Genomic DNA, 26,106 nt, shown 5'->3' on the forward strand with positions numbered 1-26,106 from the left:
GTGCCATGTAGTGTTCACTTCCAACTCAGACTTCCTTCCTACAGAGGAGAGACAACATTTTGTTTTCTATTTGTTAAAGAAATGCAAATGGATGATCAGCAAGGGAGTCAGGAGAAGTAATAAGCTATATAAAATGAAGAAAAAAGATGCTTCAAGTAACAATTGTATCAAAGCTTTAGTGCAAAGTTCCTCTTATCTCTTTCACAGGTCAATCAGGAGAGGTAAGAAATCTGTCTTCATTTGTCACAAACACTGATTTTGCTTGGGGAGCTCCAGCCCAGAGACAGGAGGCTTGCCTGCTCTTGGAAGCTCTTCATGAAATGTGGAGTAGTTGATGGATCCCCTAAGTTTCTCAGGGTCAGCAGCAGAAAATTGCTGTCTAGGATGACAAAGTGGTTTTGCAGCATAGCAGCTCTGTAAATCTGCCTTAGCTACCTCTTGCATCACCATCAGTGCATCCTTACCCCATTCACTTGTTGTATATCTTCCTTTTCCCTTGATCTCTGCTCACCAGGTTTCCCCTTTTCCACACATTTCTATCACTGCCTGTCTGCTTTTTTATATATATATACTCCTGAGCCCTTTTTTTTCTTCTATTTTTCTCTTAGTTCCTATGAGGTTTTCAGCAACTTCTCTCCATGCCCCTCTCACTCACCATTGGGGGACCAGCTAGACCTAGGAGATGCTGGCAGGTCTTGGATGTGAGTTGCCATGGCAAAACCCCAGCTCCAATAAGTGACTGTACCATTGCAATTCTCCAGCTCTGTCTTGGTGAAAACAGCCCTGAGAGAGAGGTGAGCAGCTCCACTGACACCTTGCACAGTGCTTAGCCTCTGCATGGGAGCACGAGCCCTACAGTACTCCTCATTTAAGGGCAATTTAAAAAAAATCCAGACACTGAATATCTCACAGGCCATGGAGGAATACTGCCAAGCTGTGGGAGTGAGGAAGTGTTATCACCCCCACTTCACAGACACGGAGTTCACACATCGCACTGAGCCAAACTAGAAGCTGTATGGTGCAACTGTCTGTCAGAAGCTGTGAGATGTTTGCAATTCAGACTATTCCCATAGTCCTTTCAGCTCCCATGGCTTTATTATTATTACTGCTGCTGTAAGTATTATTATTTAGCGTCGGGAAGAAAGTAAAGGAAACAGCAACCATACCCTTGCCATCCCATTAATCCCAGTCAATCCTGTCAGTAGATACCAAGTTTCTGTCTTTCCTGCTGAGCAACATAATACAAGCTACTCTCTAGCTGCACGACGTATCTGATCCTACCAGGCATTTCTGAGGCTAAGGCTCAGCAAAGCAGGCTGCTCCCCTCGCTGTGGGCAGCACTTCAGTGGGTTTCATCTCACTAGGACACTTGAAGCCTGGCTGTTGGAAGTCCCTCCTGCTGGGTTTGAAGAGGTGATAGCCTACAGTTGGAGAAAGTATAGTAGCGTTAGAGAAAGCTTTTTATTCTTTAAACTGATGTGGGATTTAAGTCATTGAGGCAGGAAGGGCTTATTCCAAACAGCTAGAGGATTAGTGGGAATTACAGGATACTCTCTTATATAATACTCTCCCTTTTTGCTTCGGCCTTTTTGTATCATGTGAAGAAGGATGCTACCTTCATATGAGAGAAGGTCACTGCCCCTGTGAGGGTCATAGACACAGCCATGCGAAAGGAGGTCACAGCCATGCCCACAGCCACATGTAGAATCATGAGAAGAGAGAAGGTTGCTGTCACTCTCCTGGCCATATGCATAGGCGTGAGAAAGGTTCAGGCCATTTCCAGCACAAGTAATGTCATGGACATTCACATGGGGCTACAGTACTGATAGCCAGTGTTAGCAGATCTGACCTCCTTGTATTCTTCTAACTTTCAGCTCAGCTATTTCAAAGCTACCATCTATTTAAACAAACTTAATTCTGCTAAAATCCAGATAGTGAACGTCTGCACTTCAACATGCTGCCCTGCACCTGTGATAAGAAGTCTAAGAGTGCTTCTGGCAGCTTTCCTACCTTGGGCAGCACAACTCTTCAAGGGACCTGCCATCCTAAAAATGCACTACTCAAACATATAGCCTGCTCTACTGCACATCTTTCAGTGACAACACACAGTGAGTTTGGGGCTGGAGGTGCTTTGCTCCACCTTTGAGAGAACCCCACATTCTTGCATTGCCCAGAGTTCTTACCTGTACCTTTCTGTCTCAGTCTCCTCCCAAAAATGCGGACAACACCCGAGGGCTCACCCACACCGCCCAGCCTCTCCTCCGGCTTTCCCCCGCCCTCCACTCGTCCTCAGCCTCCACCGGCAGCGCCCCGTGGTCATTGGCCGGCTGCTCCGGGCCCGCCTCCGCGGTCGCGCAAGCGCTGCGCGGAGCTCTCGCCGCCGCCTCGCCGGGAGCGTTCAGCACCGCGAGCTGCGGACAGCGCCCCGCTGCCTCCGCAGCCGGTCATGGAGGCCGGGCCGGCCTCGCCGCGCCGGGAGCAGCGGCCCGAGGGGACGCGCCGTGGCCGCGCCTCCGCCTCGCCCAGGTAGGAGCGCAGAGACCGGCGCGGAGCTGCGGGGGACGGCGGTGAGCGCTCGGCGGTGTCTGCTGTTTTGGGGGGGTCACTGGGCGAGGCTCGGTTATCCCGCGCCTTGACATTGCCTTCCAGCCCCATCGAGGGGCATGTGCCTTTCGTCCTAAGCCCCTCGTTTCGGGGTTTACAAGAGCCGCGCTGTCCGGCTGGCACCCTCGTGGTTCGTGCCTCCTGTGCTGGTGGCGAACTTGGCCTCCTTGGGGGTTTTTTGTCATGCAGTAGGTGAGCAACCCCACCTGCAAATGGTGAAGTATTGCTAGCAGTGTGCAGCATGTTTTGGATGAAGTCCTCTTTTCACCAGGCTTTGGATAAGAACTGGTTTCAATTCAAAGGTTTTTTTCTATAAAACCCTGCAGCTCTCTCCTTCTGCCCCCCATGCCATATGCTTCCTTAACTGGTGTCTCAAACCAGGCTGGAAGCCATAATCATTGCAATTTTCTAGAAATGCCAACAAGCCTATGATCCTGGGCATAGAGCCATCCCCAAATTTTTGACCACACTACCATTTGTTAGACTGAAGGCAACAGATCTGAGTTCTTCAGATTCTCCTGAGCAAGGCACATCCTGAGTTCAACAACACACAGATTCATTCTGAAAGCCCAAAGAGTTTCACTTCTGCCTGACACAGGATCTTCACGCTAAGCCATCCCCACCTGCCTGGGGGATCCAGTGGGGCAGTCGCATCCCCTTAGCTCTGCACATCTCAGCCTTAAATCTCAGGCATTGGGTGGGGTCTGAGCACCAGCAATGCCCCATTAGCTTTACTTGCCTGTCTAATCCTTGCTCGTTTGAACAGATCCTTTAAAATGAATACTGCAGCCTGTCAGAGTTCAGTTATGGATACAAATTACATCAGCTGAATGGGTGCCTTGACTTTATCTCATGCTGTACACTCAAGAACTAAAATTTATGACAATTACGATAGTTCTCTGACTCCTGAGCAAGCTTATACATAAATGCTTCTTTAAGCAAGGCTGTTCATGTAGCCACAGAAGGGTTAGCTCTGTAGCACCTGTCCTTTGGCCTAAGCCAATGCTTGACTGAAATGACCATCGATAAACAACACCTTCTTTCTGACCTTCTTAAGGCTGGGATAGTAAGGTGTAGTTTTCTTCAAAATAGGAGTGAGCAAACAGGTTCGAACATCTGCTTGTTTTACACTGCCAGTGTATCCAGACCTTCCTGGAGCTGGAGACTGGGTGGGGATGGCTGAGCCCTTTGTGTCTGCTTGCACCCCATCCCAAACACCTGTGCCCACAGCACTGCTAGCTGCCTGGGGTGAGGGTAAGGCTGTTCAGATGAGTCAATGGAAAGGATAATAAAACTAAACTTTTCTTGGCAGACTACGTGGGAAGCAGAGCTTTTCAGTCTCATTAATTTTTCATGAAGATTTAGCATACGCAGGAGTCTCATTAAAAAAAAGATTGTAAGGCTTCTTAAGGATACATGTTATCTTGCTACTAGACTGAAAAAGCAAAACAGGGAGTAACTACACAGAAATTTTCCAGTGTACAAAAATTTGACCCTGCCGACGAAGGAGATGAATTGCTTGACAGGTGCCCATCCCTCCCTGCCAGCTGGGCAGTGAACCTACATAATGGGTGAGAGTGAAATGCAATAAGCTCTCCCATAATCTCCGGATACATGCACTTGTCATGTTAAAAGCACAAGCAAACATAAGCAATAACAATGGTGTCATCTTGACCATTTTCCTGTGGGAAGAGGAAAAGGGAAGAGACACTTTTGCTGATTCGTGCACATCTGCACAGAGCTCCCTGTGCCCTGCTGCTTGCCTCAGAAAAGCACTGCTGCACTTAAAGGGACTTGGGCAGTTTCATAAATTGGATTATCATCCTGTCTAGGCATCTCAAGGGAAGAGATGGGGAAGCAGCATGACAAATGCAACTCATTTGGGTCTCAGGAGCAGTTTGTTCCAGCCTGTCACCTGCATACAGCTCATCTTCCTTCTCTCTGCATCTCTTTAGTTGCATCCAGTTGAGCTTGAAGAAAAAGGAGGTTGTCAGGCTGCTTCTGTAGGCTTTTCTGTGGCTGAGAGGCCATTTCTGCCCACACCATCCCAAATATGTCAAACATGTTACACAGTCCTGAATGGGAATGAACATTCAAAAGAATTTTTCTCTTCCCCTGGTGTTAGTCCAGTGTAATGCTCTTGCCCACCTCTTCTTCTGTCTGACAGTACACAATAATCAGGAATACACCCACAACCATTTTCCAAACACAATTCAGGGTCCTAGATACCCAGAAAAGTCATAGTGACATGCTAGTAGGTGTCAAGGACCAGCCTACATCTCCGGTGCAGATCTCAGCAGATCAAATGCACCAGCACCCTGGCTAATTGAGAGCATAGCAACTGAAGACTCAAAACCTGCAGAACTGTCACCAGTAATTAACCAAAACTATCATTATTTGTGAGCTCCAGGTTTCCCTGGAGATTTTGGATAACCAAGGTCACATTGTCACAGAGTTGGAGATGAGCATAAAGCAACTTGGATCTGGAGCGTGATTGACAGAACTGTAATTGTGCAGCCTGAAAAGGAGATAACAAAGAAGACTCAAAACTGAATGATTTGAATTAGCTAAAGTTATTCTAAAACATGAAGTCGCTGAGCAGCCAGGGGATGGAGCTGAGACCACATGAGAAGAAAGAACAGAACATGACAGTATTTCACAGCAAAGGTGATAATCAAGGGGAGTGGGCTTGTCTGTTAACTATTAGCATTGAATGCATTAATGTATGTGCAAAAAAAAAATGAATGCAATCTGTGATATCCAAGGATTTGCCACCTGTCTTTGCCACCAGGAGATTGTGTAGCTGAGGGTTTTGGACATGGAATTTTTCAGCGCATGTTTCTTGCATTTCCCTGATTATCTTCAAAGTGTTTTTTTTCTGGTGAAAGCCTTTTCCTCCTGTCCAGTGTAACAGATGATGCAGGCAGACATGGCAGTGTAGTCCTCAGACTAATTCAGTTATGAAAAGCCTCTTGTGCCCACTGCCAATGCAAATCCAGCAGTTTACATGAAAAAGAATTTTGTTTTCCCTTAAAAAAAAAAAACAAAAAAACCCACATATTTTACAGGTGTGGAAATACCAGAAGCATAAATTGTCAGTGCGGTAGTTTCTGTGAATTATGCATTTTTGAAAAACATCTTACTTAAGATGTACCTAAATTAAGGAAAATGATACATGGAAGGTAGAGAGGAAATCACAGAATCACAGAATCACAATCACAGAATCATAGTGGTTGGAAGGGATCTCCAGAGATCGTCGAGGTTCCCTACACCAGGTCACATAAGTAGGTGTGCAGGCGGGTCTTGAACATCTCCAGAGAAGGAGACTCCACCACCTCCCTGGGCAGCCTGTCCCAGTGCTCCGTCACCTCACCGTAAAGAAGTTCTTGTGCACATCTGTACAGAACTTCCTATACTCCAGTTTCTGGCTGTTCCCCCTCGTCCTGTCTCCACACACTGCTGAAAACAGTCTGGACTCGCCACTTTGCCCCCCACACCTTAGATATTTATAGACCTTTATCAGGTCCCCTCTCAGTCTTCTTTTCTCAAGGCTAAACAGACCCAGTTCACTCAGCCTTTCTTCATAAGAGAGATGCTCCAGGCTCTTCACCATCTTTGTAGACCTCTGCTGGACTCTTTCCAGAGCACTTCACACAGTACTCCAGATGAGGCCTTACCAGGGCAGAGTAGAGGGGGAGGATCACCTCCCTGCTGGCCACGCTCTTTTTAATGCACCCCAGGATGCCATTGGCCTTTTTGGCCACAAGGGCACACTGCTGGCTCATGGCCAACCTGTCGTCCACCAGGACACCCAGGTCCCTCTCAGCAGAGCTCCTCTCCAGCAGCTCATCCCCCAACCTGTACTGGTGCATGCAATTATTGCTCCCTAGAGGCAAGACTCTACACTTGCTTTTGTTGAACCTCATCTGGTTTCTTACTGCCCAGCTCTCCAGCCTGTCCAGGTCTCACTGAATGGCAGCACAGCCTTCAGGCATGTCAGCCAATCCTCCTAACTTCGTATCATCAGCAAACTTGCTGAGGGTGGCCACTATTCCCTCATCAAGGTCATTGATGAAGATGTTGAAAATAATAAATCAGAGATATAAAAATAATAAATAAGAGACATCAAAAAGGGGTCTAGAAGCATCAAGAAGAGGTCTAGATTTTGCAGAAGTATAACACAACCACAGTTCCAGCTTTATGATGATAATTCAGTGCCTCAGCTCTGCTAATACAAAACTACAAGCCTACAAATAAAATTAACTTGCACTGCAACCGCTGGAAATCTGGGAGAAGGAAGAGGAGTTACACTTTTATCTCAAGAATGGAAGTGTGATACTCTCACAAATAAACCTCGTCCCTGAGACTTGCTATAGATAGGGAGGATGTGGTGGTTACTATGTCCCTGGCTGGTTGGTTCTGCAATTATTGTAAATGGGCAATAATTAATTAAATATGCCATTTCATTCATTGCCACAGACCACAAGCTTTCCCTTCTCTGCCTTTGTTGCACCTGCTCTACACTGCAGTTGTACAGCTGAATGCAAATCCCTCCAGTGCAGGTGACTTTGATGAGGCTGTAGCAAGCCCCAGATTCCATCTTATGAACGCATTGCTGACATCTGATTTATTGTCTTGTGCAGCGTGTTTGTATACACCACCAAAAAATTTGTAGCCTTCTTTGTAAGCTGCCTTCATAGAGCTATAACCCAAATCACTCCCTTGAAAGTCTAGGTAATCCTTCCACTAATCTATCTGTGGCAAGACAACAAGGACTTCATGCTACAGGATTTTATATTATATCTTTTGACAAACTCTTCGGGAGAATGGGATATCATTGTCACAATCTATTCGGGAGCTTGGGCTTTGCAAACAGCACTTCCTCTCACTATACTGAGCTAGCTGAAGTCTTATTAGTCCTTTGTATTGCAGAGCAGAGGCAGCTGAGTGCTAGAACTGTTGAGAAAAACCTGTCAAGCCTATCAATGAGGTGTGCACACATCTGTCTGCAGGTTTTCTGGCACTTGCTTCAGTGCAAACTTTGTCTTGTTGCCACCAATTTGTACGTCTGCTGCCTTAAGAAAAATCAGCAGTCTCACAGATCCGATCTGACTTTCCTGCCTTTGGGTGTACCTTCTTTTCCCAGGGATGCAGAGGCATTTGCTAACTCTTTCTATAACTGTTTTGCCAATTTCGTGACCCAAAAGCTGCATGTGAACATCAGTTACTGCTTCCAAAGTCAATGACATTGTGATAAGCAACTTCGACTATGTCATCTCTGTGTGTAACTACATAACCAACAACTAAAAATAGCACTGGATGGTATCTAACTAGGCAAGATATCTTTGTTACTAGTCCTGGATAGGTTGTATGTGCAAGTAGCAGTGACTGGAATACCTGTGCCATGAGTCTCCACACCAGCATTGGTATAACTGCTACTGCAAACATTGCTCGGTCGTAATGATTTTAGTGAAACGAGCCTATTCTGTATAATCATGAAATATAGTTTCCCAGTGTTGATAAGCTCAATTGATGTTGGAAAGTACACAGCATGAGCTGCCAAGGCCAATATGTCCTCCTTTCTGGAAAAAATAACAATTTTCAAGCAGTACTGAACTAACGGAAATCTTCAAATCTCTTTTGTCATTGATACTATTATTTAACTTCGGGTGCAATTCCGGAGACTTGTAATTGCTAAAATTCTGTCTTTTTCCATGTCTATCAGAAAGAGAAATGAGATGAACTCTGCAAAGTTTTGAAAATATTCCCTTCTCAGTTGTATTTTGTCTTCAGTTTTTCTCCACATCTCATCAGGTGCCTCAGGCTGAAGTTCATTTCATTCTTGTCTCAATCCAGTACTCATAATTCTCTGACAACTCAAGACACTTTGTTATTCTAGCTGGCCCAAATCATCCATTATACTTAATGCTTAATGTCAGACACTACAGCAGGCATATTACTCAGCTGTAGACACCATGGCACATTCTCTGATCGACCACCAGAGGCTGTAGGTGTATCCATATCATTCTTGCCTTCTGAACTCCAAATTGCACAGTGCTTCTGAAGCTCCCTGACAGTGAGATGGTAATTTCAAAGGCACTTTTGGGTCAGTGTGACATCATCCTACAGTGTGTGAGGGGTTTTCTTGCTGTCACAAAGACTCAGATCTCTGTAATTACTCTGTGCTTCCACATTAGGATCCTACCTTTATCACCAGCCAGTGTGTTTTGCCCTTTTTTTTGCACTGAAATCCCTTGGAAGAAATAAGAAGGAATAAGGAGGCCCATCTAATTAAATGCCATTAGCATTTAATTAACTTAACTCTGCCTATACATTGAAGCCATACCTGGTTTCTAAGACCACAGCCACTAGAGGAGCTGAAAACTGTTCAAGGGCATGTTACGCTATTTTTCATAATTTTGGAATAACATGCAAAAAGGTATGATAGATTCACCATCAGCTGCACTCCATGAGCGAGGCATGGATGTTTCTGTAAAAATCATGGTTCAGCTCAGCCCTGGCTCTTGATACAGTAAACAGAGGCTGAGGTCTCATGTCTTGCATTAAGTGGGAGACAAGATGCAATTCCCCAGCATAGCCCTCCTGATGCTGTAACAGAAAAAGTTTTACCATCCCTTTGTTTCCTCACAGAGAAAAAAGAAATGCAGGACCTTGCCAGACCTGTCTCGCCATGCCAGAGATCGCAAACACTGAGCCCAGCTACAGCGGCACTTCTTGGGAAAGAATCTGCCCGGTCCATCACTGCCCCATTCCTGCATCGCCCAGGCTGGGGGGAGACCACCTGCCCTCCTCCAGCCACACGCTGGGGCCAATCTCCACCCAGTCCAATGGTCAGGTACCATCCAGCTCCCAGGACGCGCAACAGCATCACTTGTATTACTCCTGCAATCAGCAGGAGCCCCGAGGCAGCTATGGCCTGCCCCTGCTCCCTGGGCATGGTGAGAGGTCCACATTGTGTTCTCACCTCTCCAGCAGCGATCCTGTCCCAGCTTCTCATCATGAGGCTTTGGAAACCCCTTGGAAACGGTGGTCCCCTGGGCAACGACTCTCCCAACCGGTGCAGCACCACATTGTAACAGTCAGGTAAGAGGCATATGGAGAACGGTTCAGCAGTTTACAGAAGGCATCTCCTGAACTTTGGGACAGGATCGGAAGGCTCTGAGTGATTTTGCTTACCAGTTTGAAGCAGTAGATGCCCCCAGAAATATAGAGGGATAGAATTTTCTCTTTCCACCCATTAGGAACATATACAACTACCATTCCTGCACCTGGGAGAGTCAGGATTTACTTCTCAAGGTGACCTGATGAATAGAGTCAAGGTCACTCTGTTACTCCTGCATCACCCAGCTGTGATCATGCCCATCTTCTGTGATCCTCCCCTTTTCTCCATTTGCACTCAAGATAGCCAGCTGGCTAATCCTTTATCTTGGCAGAGTTTCTGAGTGATAAGAGCTCGGGTCATTTATTTTTCTATTCCCAGTGAAGCTGCTGCCTATGATGGAGGGGAGGGAAATAAAGTGAGAAATACAAAGTTGGGGAATACGACTTGGTCTTCCAGGTTGCTTTGCAACAAGCAGTAGGCAGCAAGCAAAGTTCAATGGTGTAGGATTCCCTGCTTTTTTACAGCAGTGCAGGGTTAGGCACAATAGTCCTTTATGGTCTCATTTTCTAACCATTAACAGAGGATTTAATTTGTCTGTGTTTGCATTTGCATCAATATTGCATCAATAAAATTGTTAGCTGCTTTCTCTCTAACAGGTTATTCAAGTAGGAAATGCAGCTGGACTGCAAATCACTGGCAGAATGTGCAGCACTAGCAGACAGAAAAGTGATGTTATAACAATGATAGAATAAGGTTTTTAGCCTGAGCAATTCTGCTTGAGAAGCTACTGTGGAAGAATTAACAAAGGACAGGCAGCGTGCAGCTAAATAGGGACTCCTCTTAGAGGAAAAATCTATGAGGATTTTTCTCTGCTCCCCTCTCTCTCGAATCTGTGGAGCATTAGAGTGATGAGACCATGCATTTCAGGGAGACAGGTGGAAATGGAGAGCAGAAGGAAAGGCCCTTCAGATATGGTGACCACTGAAATACAGTTTTTTTGTTAAGATTGCCCATAGGGATTCACTAATAAAGGTAACCTCGGATCCCCTCAGAAAGGCTTCTTTCTTTTATCCCTCAGAGCTCTACAAAGAATGACAAGAGCTGCTCTGTGATGGAAACACCAGGAAAATGTTCTGAGCAGCTCTGCTGGCCTCCTTTTCCTCTAGATTGGACAAATGTCATCTCTGAATTGGCTCAGGAAACAAATGAGATTGACTTTCTGGAAAATCCTTGCTGAGTTTAACAGGAAATAAAAACTATAGGCATTGTTAGCTCTGATCATAAAATTTCATAGAGTTACACTGTTGCCAAGAAGTAAGTTAAAAATTCAGCAGAAAAGCACTTGAAAAATATAGATTTTCATGGATAAGTGTTAAACTGTGATTCCTATGAGATTATGTTATGTCATTTAAATTCTATTCAGTTTTCTGGAGGGGCAACACAGAGGAATTACTAAGGGTTTTCCCATTTGATTTGGTTAAAATGCCAGAGAGAGAGGGAAAGACCCTATTATTCATTACCCAAACTCATCTGGTGCCAAACAACTCCCACAGCAGTGGCTCTGCTTCTGAAGGGGTAAACTTGCTTACTAGGTACCCAAGACAGTGCTTGGCAGGAAGATAATAAATGCATGCCTTTTTTTTTTTTTTTTCTGTCTGCAGACATGACAAGGCTTTCAGGATGCCCAAAAGGTATGCTTAATATCAAATCCTTGCCATTCTTATATCCTACTATCATGACTCTCCTACTCTGCTATTAGCAAATGCAGGGCATCAGTGCTGGTGACTGAACCTCCCCAGCAGGCCCAGTTTCAGAGGCAAGGTCAGCACTCCCTGCTCCATGCTTCTCATCCATCTGGAAAAATTTCTATTTGCTTGTACAACCTGTACTAATGAATAGCAACGGTGCTTTGATGGCCGTTTTCAGAGCAGGTGCCTGGCTCTAGTCCATACAGAAGCTTTATATTATAGTTACATTGGCTGGGTTAAGCCAGCTTGGCCCACCAGATGGGTAATCAGAAGGGTATCAGGAGCAATAGCAGTAGAGTTCTGCATTTTCTCACAAGTTACAGTAGGAGAGATCTTTGTTGCAAGGCTATGCACAATGATTCATGAGGCTTAAATTGAAAAAAAAAATAAAAACAAAATAGGCCTGATCTAAACTCACGTGAAAAGTTGTTTGAAGGAGCACCATATTACACCAGTTTATGTGGTTTTGTGTGTTCTCCAAACCCTGATCTGCAGCACTTGCTGGTGCTTTTGTTGTAGGGTCAGTGTTTGGCTTTGAGGCTGCAATCAGGGTGAGTCTCTCATCCTGCAGATTCAGAAAACACTTGCTCACTTCATGACTGCTGCTGACAGTCCTAATGGTGGTTGAACATCAGATCAGTGGTTTCCATCCTCTTTTAACTTTGCAGGTGTCTACGTATTTCCCAGCAGTAAGGCAGGCTCCCATATAGCGAGTGAATTTAAAGCAATAATAATGACTTGCTTGAGCTAGTTATCTTCGGGAGACCTTTCAGAATAGCTAAACTTCTTAGGGTCCATGGGCAGAAAATCTGCAGGCCAAATAGCTACTGGTGTAGATTGCACAATGGGAAAAACGAAAGCATGAGAAGCTCCTTCTAAATGCAGCCTTTTAAGTTAAATATTTAAAGCTTCCTTTTGCCTTAGGATGGAAGAGTCTGGGTTTTATTATTTCCGATTGAAAAAGCAGGAAAATATACAGAGGCAAAATGTGGTTACCTGAGTTAATTAGAGTTGCCTCTAATATAGTGGAAATATAATACATTCATTAATAGCTGTACTAGAACCTCTAAGCTTTTCAATAAACAAGTGCTCAAACCAAAAACCCCTAATTCTTTTAACTTCCTTTATTAGCACTGTGTCGGCTCAACAGCAGCTTTCATGCTAATAGCAGAAGGGCTCTAACAGCTGCATTTTTTCTCCTCCTGTTGATTCTAGTTATTCTCAAATGATCGCAGAGTGGCCTATTGCTGTCCTGGTGCTGTGTGCGGTGACAGTTGTGGTTTGTACTTTAGCTGGCCTGCTTGTTGGAAATTTGCCGGATTTTTCAGAACCCCTGATGGTAAGTCCCTACAGGCAATATGTCAGTGTGAACAAAAGGAAATCCACAGGGCGACTAGTAATGTGTTCTTTCTGCCTATACAAAACAAGCCTATGCTTCCCTCCTTCTCTGCAGATAGAGGCAGCAAGGCAGGACAGGAGGACACTAAAGCCACTAGAAATAAACAGCAGTGTTTATCAGTGATCTGCTATCTTCTTCCCTCTTATCTTCACAGTGTGCAACCAAAGCAAGATTCCTTCTGGATGGACATAATGTTTCAGAGTAATGTTCAGTACTCACTGTTTCTTTGATACCACAGTCACAAAAACAGAAATAGTGACATCACTCATTAGTGAAAGGCTTTTATTCCTTGCTATTTCACTGCTGCACTGCTCAATAGCTTTCACTGGTGAAGCAATTCTGTTAGTATTCAGTGTTAAGTCCCCTTCCTGAGACCCAGCATGCTGCTCTGGTAGTATGTCCTCATCAGCTTCTAAACACTCCAGCTCACTCCTAAGGACTGTTTGCTCCAGCCTACAGAGATGCATCTCCAGATTTCCCTCCTTAGAAAGAGTGCATCTCTCAGGACGGGGGCACAGCAAACTTTGGGTTACACTTGGCAGCTGCGGGAGGGCTGAGCTTCACTCTTGAGCTGGGTTAGGGAGGACACCCTGTGCCAACAACAACCACCAGCCCATCTCTGCAGTGCTGAGGACTCACACTATAGCTATCCATGCCCAAAAAGGAAAGGAGAAATATTTTTTTCCTCTCATCTCTTGGATGCAGTATTTCCAGAGAAAAATCAATGTGTGTATCTCTCCAAGATGCAGGAATCATCTCAAATAGTCTCATATAGTTTCTATGTCTAAGAAGAAGCATTAAGGAATGCTAAGCTAAGCTAAAATGCAAGCTGATGATAAAACCCTTCTGCTTGACTACAGGGTTTTGAGCCACGAGATACTGACATTGGCAGAAAGCTCATTGTATGGAGGAATGTAGAGAGCCATACGGGCCACAAGAAGACCTTTTCCCTTTCTCCATATGCTGAGAAGAAAAGGTATTTGCATTTGGTGAGGGAGCTTTGAGGAAAATGGTGGGTATACAGGTACCGATTCACTGTTCCAAGATACTTATGTGAATTACAGTGTACATCCTGTGCTAGAAAGCAACCGAGCACTGGAGGGTATAAAGTCTGCTGCCTTGCAATGTGCTTTGTTTCCCCACTCTGGATACTAGGAATTAGGCTCTGAACTCTCCATGTGTTTATTTCACAGTTTACCAGAGACTCGCTAGTCAACATCACTCGTTGCCAGCTGATCTCTCTACTTACACAAATTATATCATCTCTTGCTAGCTATGATGACATTGGCACTAGCAGAGGACAAAAGGCTGTTCAGGGAGGACAAGAAGCAAGGACACGGAGAATGGTGGAACAAACCTATGGAGTAGATGGTTTCTTTTGCGGTCCCCCAGGTGAGTGGAGTTGTGATGGAGCAGTATGCACCCAGAATTCAACAGTGTACAGAATTGTTAAAGTGTTTTAAGACACTGGGAAGAGCTCTGAGAAAGCCATGCACACAATGCCACTCCCCTTTCTTCTTTTCTTCTTGAAATACATACGATAGTGAAAAACAGGAAAAAACAACACCACTACTCCAAGATACCTCAAACTTGTTAATAAATAGAAGAAAGAGGAACAGCATGCAGGTAGTCTGACTCCCTCCCCTGCCTCAACTCCACTTTTGAGATCAGTCAAACACCAAACTGTCAGGTCCTTGGGAGTTCTTGGCTGGACTTCAGCTCCTCACTCTCTAAGAGAGGGTGCAGCACCAGATGGCAGCACTTACTGAAAACAAGCTATCGGCATGGAGAGTGCATTTTGAAAACATTCCATCCTTGTTCTCCTGCTGCTGACAGCTGGGTGAGGAGCTGGGTCAGATCACACATGGGGATGCTACCAGTCACTACAAGCCGCTTCATGACCTGGCTGTCTTCAGGGAGTCCTGTGGACTTGTGCCTTGGAGACAGCACAGTTTACTTATTTATTTATTTCAATGCCCAGAGGGTCTACTCCAACCAGCTTGATTAACTCATCTTCATTACCTAATACCTGCTGTTGGCTTTTTTTTTCCTGTTCTTTTACATTTTCCTTTCTTTCAGAGAAGGGCTATTCCAAGCTGGTATTTATGTCCACAACTGCTGGGAGCTTATGGAACTTGCAAGCTATTCAGTCCATGTGTCAAATTGAACAAGACAAGGTTAGTAATGTCACAAAGAACATATATACATATTATCTCTTTTCTGACTGTCGTTATCTTGAATAGCTAGCTGAAAGGCAGAAAAAACAACATAAGCTGCAGAGCAGGTTTCAGCCTAGAGAACTCCAGAGCATTTTACCTACCTAGCAACATAAGAATGATTTCACCTATCCCTGAAGTCCAGCTGCCATTAAACAAGAATACACAGTCACTGGGCAAAAAACCTTGTCCAGAAGCCAAAGACGTCCATCAGAAGCTGTTGAGAATGTTGAGCAGCAGAACCTAATTACCAAAATGGAGCTGTTGTCCTGGAAACTGCCACAGTGTTTTTTAAAAGGGACGTTTAATAGGATTAGTTTGCCACAGGATCTTGAACAACTCTAAGTGATAAGACTCCAGGAAACCTCCACTGCAAAAGCCTGACATTCTGCTGGCAGAAGCCTCTGTGTTCACACTACACCGTGTCAGATACACAGTTATGGGAGCTGCAGCCAAACTAGGTTTTAAACCATCTCACAGCACACAGAGGGTGCAGGCTTCCAGACCCATCCACATCACTGCATATTGCACACTCAGCAGTGCTAGTCATGTTGTCAGCCACACCTGAGCTGCTGTGGTGTGCCTGCAGCTGCCAGCACAGTAATGCCTGCAATGGAGAAACGCACAGAGCTAGAAGTCCCAAGGCATAACAGGTAAGACAACAAGACTGTGTGCCCTGGAGGACTGCATATGATTTCTTTGGCTGCCAGTGATTCCACTAGCAAATCTAGTAATAATATAAGGAGTAAAATAAAAATAAATATAAAATAAAATCAGTAGAAAGTATCTCCCCCTTCTGTACTAGCCTTGAGAACACCTGCAAAATGAAGGGCAAAGTTGTCACTAGGATAGTGGAGAAGGATCCAAATTTTCAAATCAGAGGTTATAACCTGTAAATAATAGACAAGGTTTCCTTTTTTGGCAGTAGGCTAGTGTGCTTCAATTGCTTTAGTATGTGCAGTTTGTCACTGAGAGCCATGGCTTGTACAGCTGGAGGGGAGGTTTACTGTGAGGAGCAAGATAAAGCGTGCAGAGTGGACCTCACATGATGTTCCCCTGGCTATTTTTCAGATACGCTCACATGTGCATTTTAGAGACCTCTGCCAACGTACTGAATCCAATGAATGTTGCCCAAGCTGGTCTCTGGGGAACTACATTGCTGTCCTGTACAACAGGTCTTCTTGTCTGGAGATAACTCAAGGAGACATTTCCCACACCCTGGCTCTCCTTCGTGCCTGCGCTCCAGACTACCACAAAGGTATCCTCACTCCATCATGCATAGGTCCTGAGACCATGAGACAGAAACACCCTCAGTGTGCCAAAGTCCCAGAAAAATGTACCCGCTTCAATGCTATTTACCAGCTTCTTCACTTCTTGGTTGACAGAGACTTTCTTAGTCCCCAGACAATTGAGTACCAAGTGCCATCTCTCAAGTACAGCCTACTCTTTTTGCCTACAAGGAAAGGTGCATCTATGATGGGGATCTACTTAGACAATCTTGAATCCTGGGATCTATTTGATAACTATACATCTATCACTGGAATGGACTTGGGCCTTAAACAGAAACTCTTCCAGCACTATCTTTTACTGGATACTAAATATCCAGTTCTGGCAATATTAGCTATTTTTCTAATCATTTCTTTTTATTTACGCTCGGTCTTTATTACCTTGATGGTCCTGCTCACTGTCTTCAGCTCTTTGATGATCTCCTACTTCTTGTACAAGGTGGCCTTCAGATTCACCTACTTCCCTTTCGTAAACCTGATGGCTGTTATCATTCTCAGCAGCATTTGTGCCAACCACACCTTCATCTTCTTTGACCTCTGGAACCTGAGCAAGAGCCAGAACCCTTCTGCTGGGCTTTCACAGCGGGTGAGTCAAACCATGCATCATTTTGCATATCTCATGTTGGCATCCTGCTTCACAACGGGTGCTGCCTTCTATGCCAGCTACATTAGCAATATAATAGCCATCCGCTGCTTTGCTGTTTACATGGGCACCTCCGTCCTAGTGAATCTCATATTCATGATGACTTGGCTTCCATCTTCGGCTGTGCTGTATGAGCGCTACATTGCGACAACCTGCGTTCACAAGCCAGAAGACTACTGGAAAAACACCGGCCACAAGAGAGTGGCTCTCTCCCTCCACTATGTTCTCAGGGGTCTCCAGAAGACGTTGTGTGAAACCTCCAAGTTGTTATTTGAAAAGCTTTTGCCTTGTGGGGTCATCAAGTTTCGGTACATCTGGATCTGCTGGTTTGCCGCTTTAGCAATCGGAGGTGCCTACATTTCCTGTTCCAACCCAAAACTCAAACTCCCAAGTCTTGAGTCATCGTCTGTTCAGGTGTTCAGACTGAGCCACCCCTTTGAGAGGTACGACTCTGAGTACTGCCACCAGTTCATGTTTGAGAGGCTAGAGCATGGAGAAGGGCAGCGTATGCCAGTCACTATCATCTGGGGTATCCTGCCTGTGGATAATGGGGACCATTTCAATCCAAAAAGCAATGGCACCCTTGTGGCAGATGCCACCTTCACAATCCAAAGTCCTGATGCCCAGAAGTGGCTCTTTGAATTCTGTAAAAAGGTGAAGAACCAAACTTTCTATTACCTTGATACAGAGCAGAAATCTACTGTGTGTTTCATGGAGGAGTTTGTCAGGTGGATGGATAGTCGCCAGTGCTCCCAGAGAGACAATAGCTTCAACCTGTGCTGTAATCAGTTCTCTTTCCCTTATGGAAGTGAAGTCTTCCTACACTGCATCAAAATGATGCTCCTGGAACAAGGCAGGGAAGAGGCAGAAACATACGATCTGGGCCTCAGATTTGATGGAGAGGGAAATCTTGCTGCCTTAGTACTGCAATTTCAAACTGTTTATCACTACAGCTTCAATTACAGCAAAGCCAAACACTTCTATGAAGAAATCAACCTCTGGGTAACAGAAGAAATGAAAACTGCCCCTGTGGGACTTCAGAATGGGTGGTTTACCAGTAAACTAGAGCTGTACAACCTCCAGCACAGTCTCAGCACAGAAACAATAGTGGTCATGGGGCTCTCTATTGCCATTTCTTTTGTGGTGCTGCTGCTCACTACCTGGAATGTTCTCCTTAGCGTTTTCTCTGTGACTGCCATTGCAGGAACTGTCCTGGTAACTGTTGGCCTTTTGGTCCTCTTGGAGTGGCAGCTCAACGCGGTGGAGTCTCTCTTCATTTCAGCTGCAGTAGGTCTTTCTGTTGACTTTACTGTCAACTATTGTATCTCCTACCATCTGTGCCCCCATTCGGACCGCCTGAGCCGAGTGGCCTTTTCCCTGAAGCAGATGAGCTGTGCCACTGCGATGGCAGCATCTGCTTTGTTCTCTGCAGGAGTCATTATGTTGCCTGCTACAGTTCTGGCCTATAGAAAGTTGGGGATATTTATAATGATGATCAAGTGTATCAGCTGTGGATTTGCCAGCTTCTTCTTCCAGTCACTGTGCTGCTTCTTTGGCCCAGAGAAGAACTGCGGGCAGATTCTTTGGCCTTGTGCCCACACAATGAAAGATTATTCTGATGACTCTGAGCCAAATGGAACCTATGCCTGTGGGGGAAATGAGAAGCAAAACCGATTGCGGAAGGTCCAGGAGTCCAACACTGCAAATGAGCAATATGAGCTCCAGCCTTTGTCCAGAAAACTGAGTGACAGTTTTGACAACAGCACATCCACAAGCAAGCTGTCCAACAGGCCATCGGTGCCCTCCGAAGACATGCAAGCTGAAGATAATAGGTGCCCAAGAATAGGATCACACCCTCCCCTTGAAAGAGAGAGACAGAATCTGCAAGAGAACCTTGGATGTGACCAGTCCGTCCTGTGCCAGTGTCCTGCCTTGCAAACTTCCTCTCCTTACAAGCACAGCAGCTCAGGAGCAGAAATTCACAGGGAGAGATTATGCAGAGATTGTCAGTGTCGAAAATACAGCCCAAAAGCTTGGGATAGTTCTGGGCTGGACTATACTCAGCCAGCTGGTGTGAATGAAGAAGGGCAGCTCAATAAATCACAGTGCTCCACTGACACTGCCCAGCAGCAGTCAGATTATACCTCAGACAACAGCCATCTTCCTGCTGCTGACATCTACAAAATTCACAGATGCCTTTGTTCTCTTGGCAGCTCTTTTGACATGCTCAACATCTCCAGTGAGACATCGATTAGTGATTTTGAGCAAGGCCTAAAGCTTGCTGAATCAGCCAGTTCTTGTCCTGATGTCTTAGAGCTCTCTGATTCATACAGTCAAACAGAGAGAGGCTACTTGAATGGGAAGAGAGATACACTGCGTCTAGACCTGAGGGAGACTGTCTTTGATATCTCTCCAGCAGCATCACAGCAAAACAGCTCTTCATGGAAAAATCGATTTGGATTAGGGAGTGAAGGGCCCGTTGTGTTACCTAACAGCCAACCAGACATGCCTGATGTTTGGATCAAGCGATCTAGCGCTCAAAGTTCTGGATACAACAGTTGAAATCTTGCAGAGAACAAAACTGTACTGCTAGGGAAAGGGGAAGTCGAAATCTCCTCAGAACTGTAAATATCAATTTTTTCCTCCCACCTCTCTTTGGGCTGAAACTATTTCATAGTATTTCAGCTGTGCAAGTACCTGTGCTTTCACAGAACCAGCAAATCTGATATTGCTAGATCAGTCATGGTGGAGTATGAAGCCCTTCGACTTTCCAGTGTCCTGTGCCACATTCTGTGTGGCACATTCCACAGCTGTACTGTGGAATGTATCGAGTAAACCTGTTTTGTCGTTTCCTAAATGGTGATTAGATTTTTTCTTGTTAAACTCACATAGGAGGGAAATAATGAGAAGAATTTCCCCAGATATTTAGGGACAGAGAGTTCATGTCAAAAACAAACAAACAAACAAACAAACAAAACAAAACAAAACAAAAAAAGAGCCAAAAACCAAAATCACAGCTATGGATTTCAAGTGGAAAGCATAATGTTAAAAAAAAAAAAAAAAAGGTCTTTCATTTTCTACTGAGTATGTGAATTCACGTTCATCCATCTCTACAAAACACTTCAGATACTATTTTAAGACTCTCACTAGGACTTTTCAGTTGGCATGTTCTCTTATTGATCAGGGAGGAGGCTGTAGACCTATTCTCATCCCCACCCTGTTTTTGGTGGCAGTTTCAGCTTGTTTTCTCAGCATCACTACTGATACTGACAAAGATCTATGGTGGAAGATCTCCTCCTTGAGAAGTGCCCTCATCCCTTCGGAGGTGTTCTGTCTCCACAGCCGTTTCCACACAAGGCTACAAACACACAACTTTTTAAAATTTGCATATGATTTTACAAAAAAAAATTTTCCCTATCAGGAACAAGCAGAAAAGCAAGTACTTTCCTCACCTTTCTCAAAAACAAATTCTCCCTACAAGTTGATGTAAAATAAACGCTTACGACAAACTTTTACTATATTTGCGTGATGCTTCATTTTTGCCAAATATGCCGTGGTTGAAGGTGGTAATAAGGCACTTAATGCCATTTTGCAGCGTGTCAGCAGAAGGAAAACACAGACTTGACAGATTCTCTCCCTTGGATTCCCCGCAGACTTGCCAGCTTTGTGGGAGAGGGGCTGCCTCACGTAGACAAGGAATACCCATATAAACTTAATGACCCTTCTTGAGACGGGTCGTGTGTTTCAGTGTTTCTGCACCATGCTGGGAGCTGAGGTGGGTGTTTTGGCAGCCAGAGCTGACTGAACCGTCTCCACACAACACAACGAGAACACTGAAGGGAGGCAGAAGGCGCTTTGCTGAGGTGCCTCTTTCCCCGGGGGTTTTAGCCGCCTCAAGGGCAAACCGAGGGGAGAGCGAGGAGGGCTCCGCTCGCCGAGCACACACACAACTCGGAGCGAGGCACCTCTGCTCCCCGAAAGGAAGCTGCAAGGGTTAAACACCGACAACATCCTCCCCGGTAACAACCACCTCCCCCCCGTAAAGCGTACGGCGCCGCACTGCGCATGCGCGCTGCTCACGGGCGTTGCGCCTCCGCGCATGCGCAAGCCCGCCCAATCGTTGGGCGCCGGCCGCGATTCAAACTGCTGCTGTGAGGAAAGGGCGGGTGGTATCATGGATGTGGAGTCTTCCCGCATTCCTGTCTATGGAGCGTTCCATCGCGGCCCTGTAGGTACGTACTGCCACCTTACTGCGTATTTTCCTGAGGTACAGAGGTCCCTGCTGCGGGGTTGGGGTAGCTGGGGGCTTCCTGGTGAGGTTTCACTTTGCTGAGCGTGTGGTTGTGACGATGAGCTCTCGTGGGCTCCGGTGTTCTCGTGGTTGTCTTTCTCTTGCAGAAACGCAGCTACCCTTTTCTTCAAAGAAGCAATGTGCCGGTAAAGCAGTAGGGCTCGAGCTCAACAAAGATCCCGATTTCAATTTTGGTTCCAATGTTCTAGCGGACGGTGTGTTCAGAGCAACAAACCAAGGGTAAATTAAAGAACAGCTGGGTGTGTTGTTTGATAAATGTCCCAAAGAAAGCTCTTGCAGGGATAGTGACTCCACTGTCTCCCTGGTTAGCTTGTTCCCAAGCCTGGCCGCACTTTCCATGAAGAAATTTTTCCTGGTACCCCTTCTAAACTTCTCTTGGTGCAACTTGAGGCCATTTCATCACATCCTATCTGAGAAGAGAGACTGAACCTCATCACATAGTTGTAGAGAGTAATAAGATCCAACCTCCAGGCTAAACCCCAGCTTCTTCAGCTGCTGCTCAAATGTCTTGTCCTGTACTCGTTTAGTCAGCCTTCTTGTTCTTAATCATAGAATCACAGAATGGCCTGGGTTGGAAGGGACCTCAAGGATCATGAATCTCCAACCCCCCTACCACATGCAGGGCCCCCAACCTCTGCATTTAATACTAGACCAGGCTGCCCAGAGCCCCATCCAATCTGGCCTTGGAAACCTCCAGAGGTGGGGCATCCGCAACCTCTCTGGGCAGCCTGTTCCAGCCCCTCACCGCTGTCATAGTAAAGAACTTAAATCTTCACTCCTTCAACTTAAAACCATTTCCCCTTGTCCTGCTGTTACTTGTTCTTCTCTGAACGTGTTCTGGTAACTCAGTGTCTTTCTTGTAATGAGGCACCCAACACTTAACACAGCATTCAACATGCATTCTCACCAATTTGGAATGCAGAAGGACAAAGAGCGGTTTTGTCAGATATACATGATCTGTAAGTATGAAAAGATCATTGTGTAACTGTGTTCTACTTGTTGCTTAAGGATTACTAAATCTGCCAAGAAAGCGGAGCCACCTTTGAAGAAGGCAGTTACAAGAGGGTATGTTTTTTCACATTGTTAATAGCTGTCCCTATGCAGTTATGTTCCTTCTCAGAGAGTTCTGATGAGCCCTAAGCTTACAAAGGTTTGCTTTGCTAATGGCCTTTTGTCCAGGAACATGAGCAAATCTTTCAAAGAAGGACATCTTTATGAAAGTAAAAGGTGCGTGATACCAGTGTTCTTTCACTTATATCTTTAATGTTTGATTCTACAGACCTCTGAGCAGGTACAAACTAGAGACAGAGCTGAAGGCCAAGAATCAGCTATTGGAATCAGCCAAACAGCAATTGCACTCCAGGTTAACAGGAGCTCAGGTAGGAACAAGAGGTGGAAATCATTGAGTAATTCTTACATTCTGCTCCTTGCAGGGTTAGATCAAAGGGCTCACTTGCTCGTTTTCCAGTCTCCCTTGGAAGGCAGTAGACTGAGTGGTCTGGGTTTTCTCTTGCAACACTGAAGGTATTTGGCTAGAACTTGGCAGTCAGCAGTGCTATGGATGTATTTGGCTAGATAATGCATCTGGATCACTATTGATAGCCACCAAAACTCTAATCCTGTCTTAAGCTCGTTGCCAGAGAATGTTTCCACTTCACAAGTGAACATGTATGTGAAATTTTAAGAAAAGAGCCTCAGTATTGCCAGATGTTTACGATGTTAACAGAAACAAGTGATAATCATACTCAATAGTGATTTGAAGTCTATTAAATCTATTTCAAACTCAGAGCCAAATATGTTTCTATTTGATTTCTTGATGATTCTGCTAATTCCATCACATAATATGGTATGGAACTGCAAGCAGTGTTGAATGTATGGTCACATTTTAGTAACTAAGGATGCTTGTTCTGGTCACTGCTTTGCTATAAAATTTGAGGGATAGTGGCCTTGTTTTCTTTAGAGTATTTTTAACTGAGAGCTCTGTATGTATGATTTTAAGCTTCCTGATGTACTATTGTTTTTTAATATCTTGATGGATTTCTGCAAGCTTTTTTCCTGTCTTATCACTGGTGAGGAGGTGGAGGCCACACGTGGAGTATTGTACCTGGGAGTGTGGACATGGATACAGGAGAGACAAGGGCGTGTTAGGAAGAATCCAAAAAGGGGCCACTAAAATATTTGAGGAAGTAGAGCCTCTCTCCTGTGAGGAAACACTGAGAGCTGGGACAGCTGAGCCTAGAGAAAAGAAGTCTGGGGGCAATTTTGTCAATGTATATTGATATGTGGAGGGAGGGTGTTCAGTGGGGCAATGGACACAAACTGACACAGAAGCTTCAATCTGAACAACTCGCCTGAGCAAGGTCACTTCCAGAAGTGCTTTACCAACTCAGTGATTCTGTGAAATCCATCAAGCCGAGATTCTCCTTTCTTAACCTAAGTTTAGATTCAAAGTCTGCGCTACGTTACTCATCATCTCTCAGTGATCAGAGCATAATGTAATTGCTATCCTATATAAGAGGCCCAATGTGTAACCTTCAGTTGTAAAAGTTCATTTTATTTCCTAGTTCTCAACTGGTTACTAATCTGTGAGATGATCTTTCCTTTTATCTCGTAGCTTAAGTTCTTGGTAAGCCTTTGAGGCCTCCTTTGGGATGTTCAAAAAGCTTATGGCTATTATCAGCTGGATCACCCTAATCCACGTGCTTATTGATTCTCTCAGAAAATTGCATTCAACTTGGGAGGTTGATCAGCTTATCCAATTGCCTGCTAAAATCCAAACTGTGCAGGGAATAATGCTGTGGCCTAAAGATTCTCAGATGCCTCTTTATTCCTGACATTAGATGCTCCTCTGTGCATAACTTTTAAAATACTACAGAGAGAAAGCAAGAAATCACGAGCTAGAACTGTCTCAGGAATCTATCTCTAGGAATGGGATTTCCTAGCAATTACTGTGACATTCACATGTGATAGATCCTGTCAAAAAGCAGGAATAAGGGTCTCTTTCTCTGGTGAGTAAAGGATAGAAAGGCAAGATGTGATTCGTGGTGTTAGAGGAGAACCTGTTAAGAACTCGGTATTACTGACTAATGGGGAGAAATTTGGTTCACTTAAAATGTCACTGTGTTAATGACAGGGCACTATAAAGGAGTTAAAAGAAGAGAATGAAGGCCTGGTGCAAGAAATTGAAAAGCTCAAGAAATTTCAGGAAACTTGCATGGTGGTTTTAGAAAGCAGAAACATTGACCCTGGTAAGGATTATGCATTTCATGTTTATTTGTTGTACAGAGCACCACTTCCTTTTTTCTTTTCTCTCTCGCTGCATCTGTCTGTAAGACATTGGCTTCTGCCTCTTTATTAAAAAAGCACTGTGATAGCGTGGGATTTCTTTTTGCTAGTTTAAGAGGAAAAGCTGCTTCTTGTGGTTGGCTCTGTCCTAGATAAACTTTGAGAATAACTTTCTTGCTGTAGAAAGTTACCTTTGGGAAGCTGTTAGGTCTTAGAGCACTGTATGTTGTGTCTCATCAATCAGTTACAGGCAGCAATATTTTGGAGGAAGAAGAAAAAATACAGGAATGCCAGAAGCAGACAACGGTAAGAGAATTTTTAAATGGGCTTTGGTGAGGGGTGTGCTACTGCCCTTTTGTGCCTCTGTTGTAATAAGAGCTGCTGAGATGTGTTCATCTGCAGTGTGTTATTATTTCTTTTGTCTCTTCAGCTTTTAACTGAGAAACTCATAGCAGAATTGAGGCTATTTAATGAAACAGCTGAAAAAGAAAAGGAGGCACTTCAGGTAAGACTGTGAGACTTGTTTCAGATTCAGCCAGGCAGTGAGCATTTGGTCTGGGGCTTGTTTTCCACCTCCCCATGTTACTCTGGCCTCCAAACAAACCAGACAGTGAATGCCTGTATCCTTAATCAATGTAAAACTTGACCTGACCTGAAATCTTTCTGGGAACTAAGAAGTATGCAAACACAAGCAGCTTTTGTATTACTGTCTTGTCTATATACTGACCAAAGTAGTCATTAAATTACAGTTCTGCAATTCTCGGTATGAAGTTTAAGCTAATCAACAAAATTGCTATTATACATGGCTTCCTCAACTTCTGGTCATGGAAGATTGCCATTTTTCTCAAGGAACCCAGGCAAGCTAGGCCAGCCTTAGTTTAGCAGCTATGACAGTGCTGAGGAGTTCCAATGTCTGAAGGCTTTTGTTGCTTGTTCTGGTTTGAGCTGCCTTTCGGAAGTCAGCTTTGCTAATCTGTACATTCACATTAGTGAAATGTTGTGTACACTGTGCCACACAGACAGCAATGGCCAAGTGGGAATCAGCAGAAGAAGAGAGACAGCGTTCCCTGGAGAAGCATTCCTCCTTTCAGGAAGAGATGAAGGAATGCGCAGCAATCCTCGATCAGCTGGAGCAGCTCTTGGCTCAGTGAGGCACAAGGATGAACTGCACAGTCTCTATTTTGCAAACTTTGTTCTTATGTCTAAAACAAGAAGGTGGGCGGGCTGGCCCTGGGTGCAGGTAACACCTGCAGGATGGTAATGGGGCAAGGTGAGCAGCAACTGCTGGCTGCACAAGAGCCAAATGTTCACAGCTATTTAATTGCCTGCTGGGGCTTAGCCTGGATTTCCTTACTGCATACCTTGCCAACGGCTCATCTGCCTCAATCCACTAGCGTTTCATTTCCTTGTATTAAGTATTTTTGATTAAACGCATTAGAAATACGAGCACCTTCGCTGTTATACCCTCAGGCAGCGCAGCGCAGGAGCCC

General features: G+C 44.9%; 2 protein-coding genes across 2 annotated transcripts; both read left to right on the forward strand.

The window, feature by feature from the left end:
* The first annotated feature begins 2,445 nt into the window (after positions 1 to 2,445).
* Positions 2,446 to 19,987, forward strand: DISP2 (dispatched RND transporter family member 2). The gene is made up of 8 exons (XM_052695354.1): positions 2,446 to 2,526; positions 9,256 to 9,708; positions 11,389 to 11,418; positions 12,691 to 12,814; positions 13,735 to 13,850; positions 14,148 to 14,266; positions 14,954 to 15,051; positions 16,162 to 19,987. The coding sequence occupies exons 1-8, from the start codon at positions 2,447 to 2,449 to the stop codon at positions 19,579 to 19,581; spliced, it is 4,440 nt and encodes a 1,479-aa protein (XP_052551314.1). The 5' UTR covers position 2,446; the 3' UTR covers positions 19,582 to 19,987.
* Positions 19,988 to 21,100: 1,113 nt separating this feature from the next.
* On the forward strand, positions 21,101 to 25,949 carry KNSTRN (kinetochore localized astrin (SPAG5) binding protein). Its single transcript, XM_052695380.1, has 8 exons — positions 21,101 to 21,251; positions 21,418 to 21,550; positions 22,340 to 22,396; positions 22,611 to 22,710; positions 24,465 to 24,579; positions 24,861 to 24,922; positions 25,047 to 25,121; positions 25,636 to 25,949. Exons 1-8 carry the CDS (start codon positions 21,119 to 21,121, stop codon positions 25,765 to 25,767), a joined length of 807 nt encoding a protein of 268 aa, XP_052551340.1. The 5' UTR covers positions 21,101 to 21,118; the 3' UTR covers positions 25,768 to 25,949.
* Positions 25,950 to 26,106: the final 157 nt, after the last annotated feature.

Source organism: Tympanuchus pallidicinctus, unplaced genomic scaffold (assembly GCF_026119805.1).
Source record: "Tympanuchus pallidicinctus isolate F22 unplaced genomic scaffold, pur_lepc_1.0 scaffold3, whole genome shotgun sequence".
Taxonomy (NCBI): domain Eukaryota; kingdom Metazoa; phylum Chordata; class Aves; order Galliformes; family Phasianidae; genus Tympanuchus; species Tympanuchus pallidicinctus.

Bases quoted from the DNA above. Each gene is read 5' to 3' on its own strand.
- DISP2 (XM_052695354.1), top strand. From the start codon at position 2,447: ATGGAGGCCGGGCCGGCCTCGCCGCGCCGGGAGCAGCGGCCCGAGGGG. The intron at 13,851-14,147 runs GTATTTGCATTT...ATCTCTTGCTAG, and splicing joins CCATATGCTGAGAAGAAAAG to CTATGATGACATTGGCACTA. The intron at 14,267-14,953 runs GTGAGTGGAGTT...CCTTTCTTTCAG, and splicing joins TTTCTTTTGCGGTCCCCCAG to AGAAGGGCTATTCCAAGCTG.
- KNSTRN (XM_052695380.1), top strand. From the start codon at position 21,119: ATGCGCAAGCCCGCCCAATCGTTGGGCGCCGGCCGCGATTCAAACTGC. The intron at 21,551-22,339 runs GTAAATTAAAGA...TTGTTGCTTAAG, and splicing joins TTCAGAGCAACAAACCAAGG to GATTACTAAATCTGCCAAGA. The intron at 22,397-22,610 runs GTATGTTTTTTC...TTGATTCTACAG, and splicing joins AAGAAGGCAGTTACAAGAGG to ACCTCTGAGCAGGTACAAAC.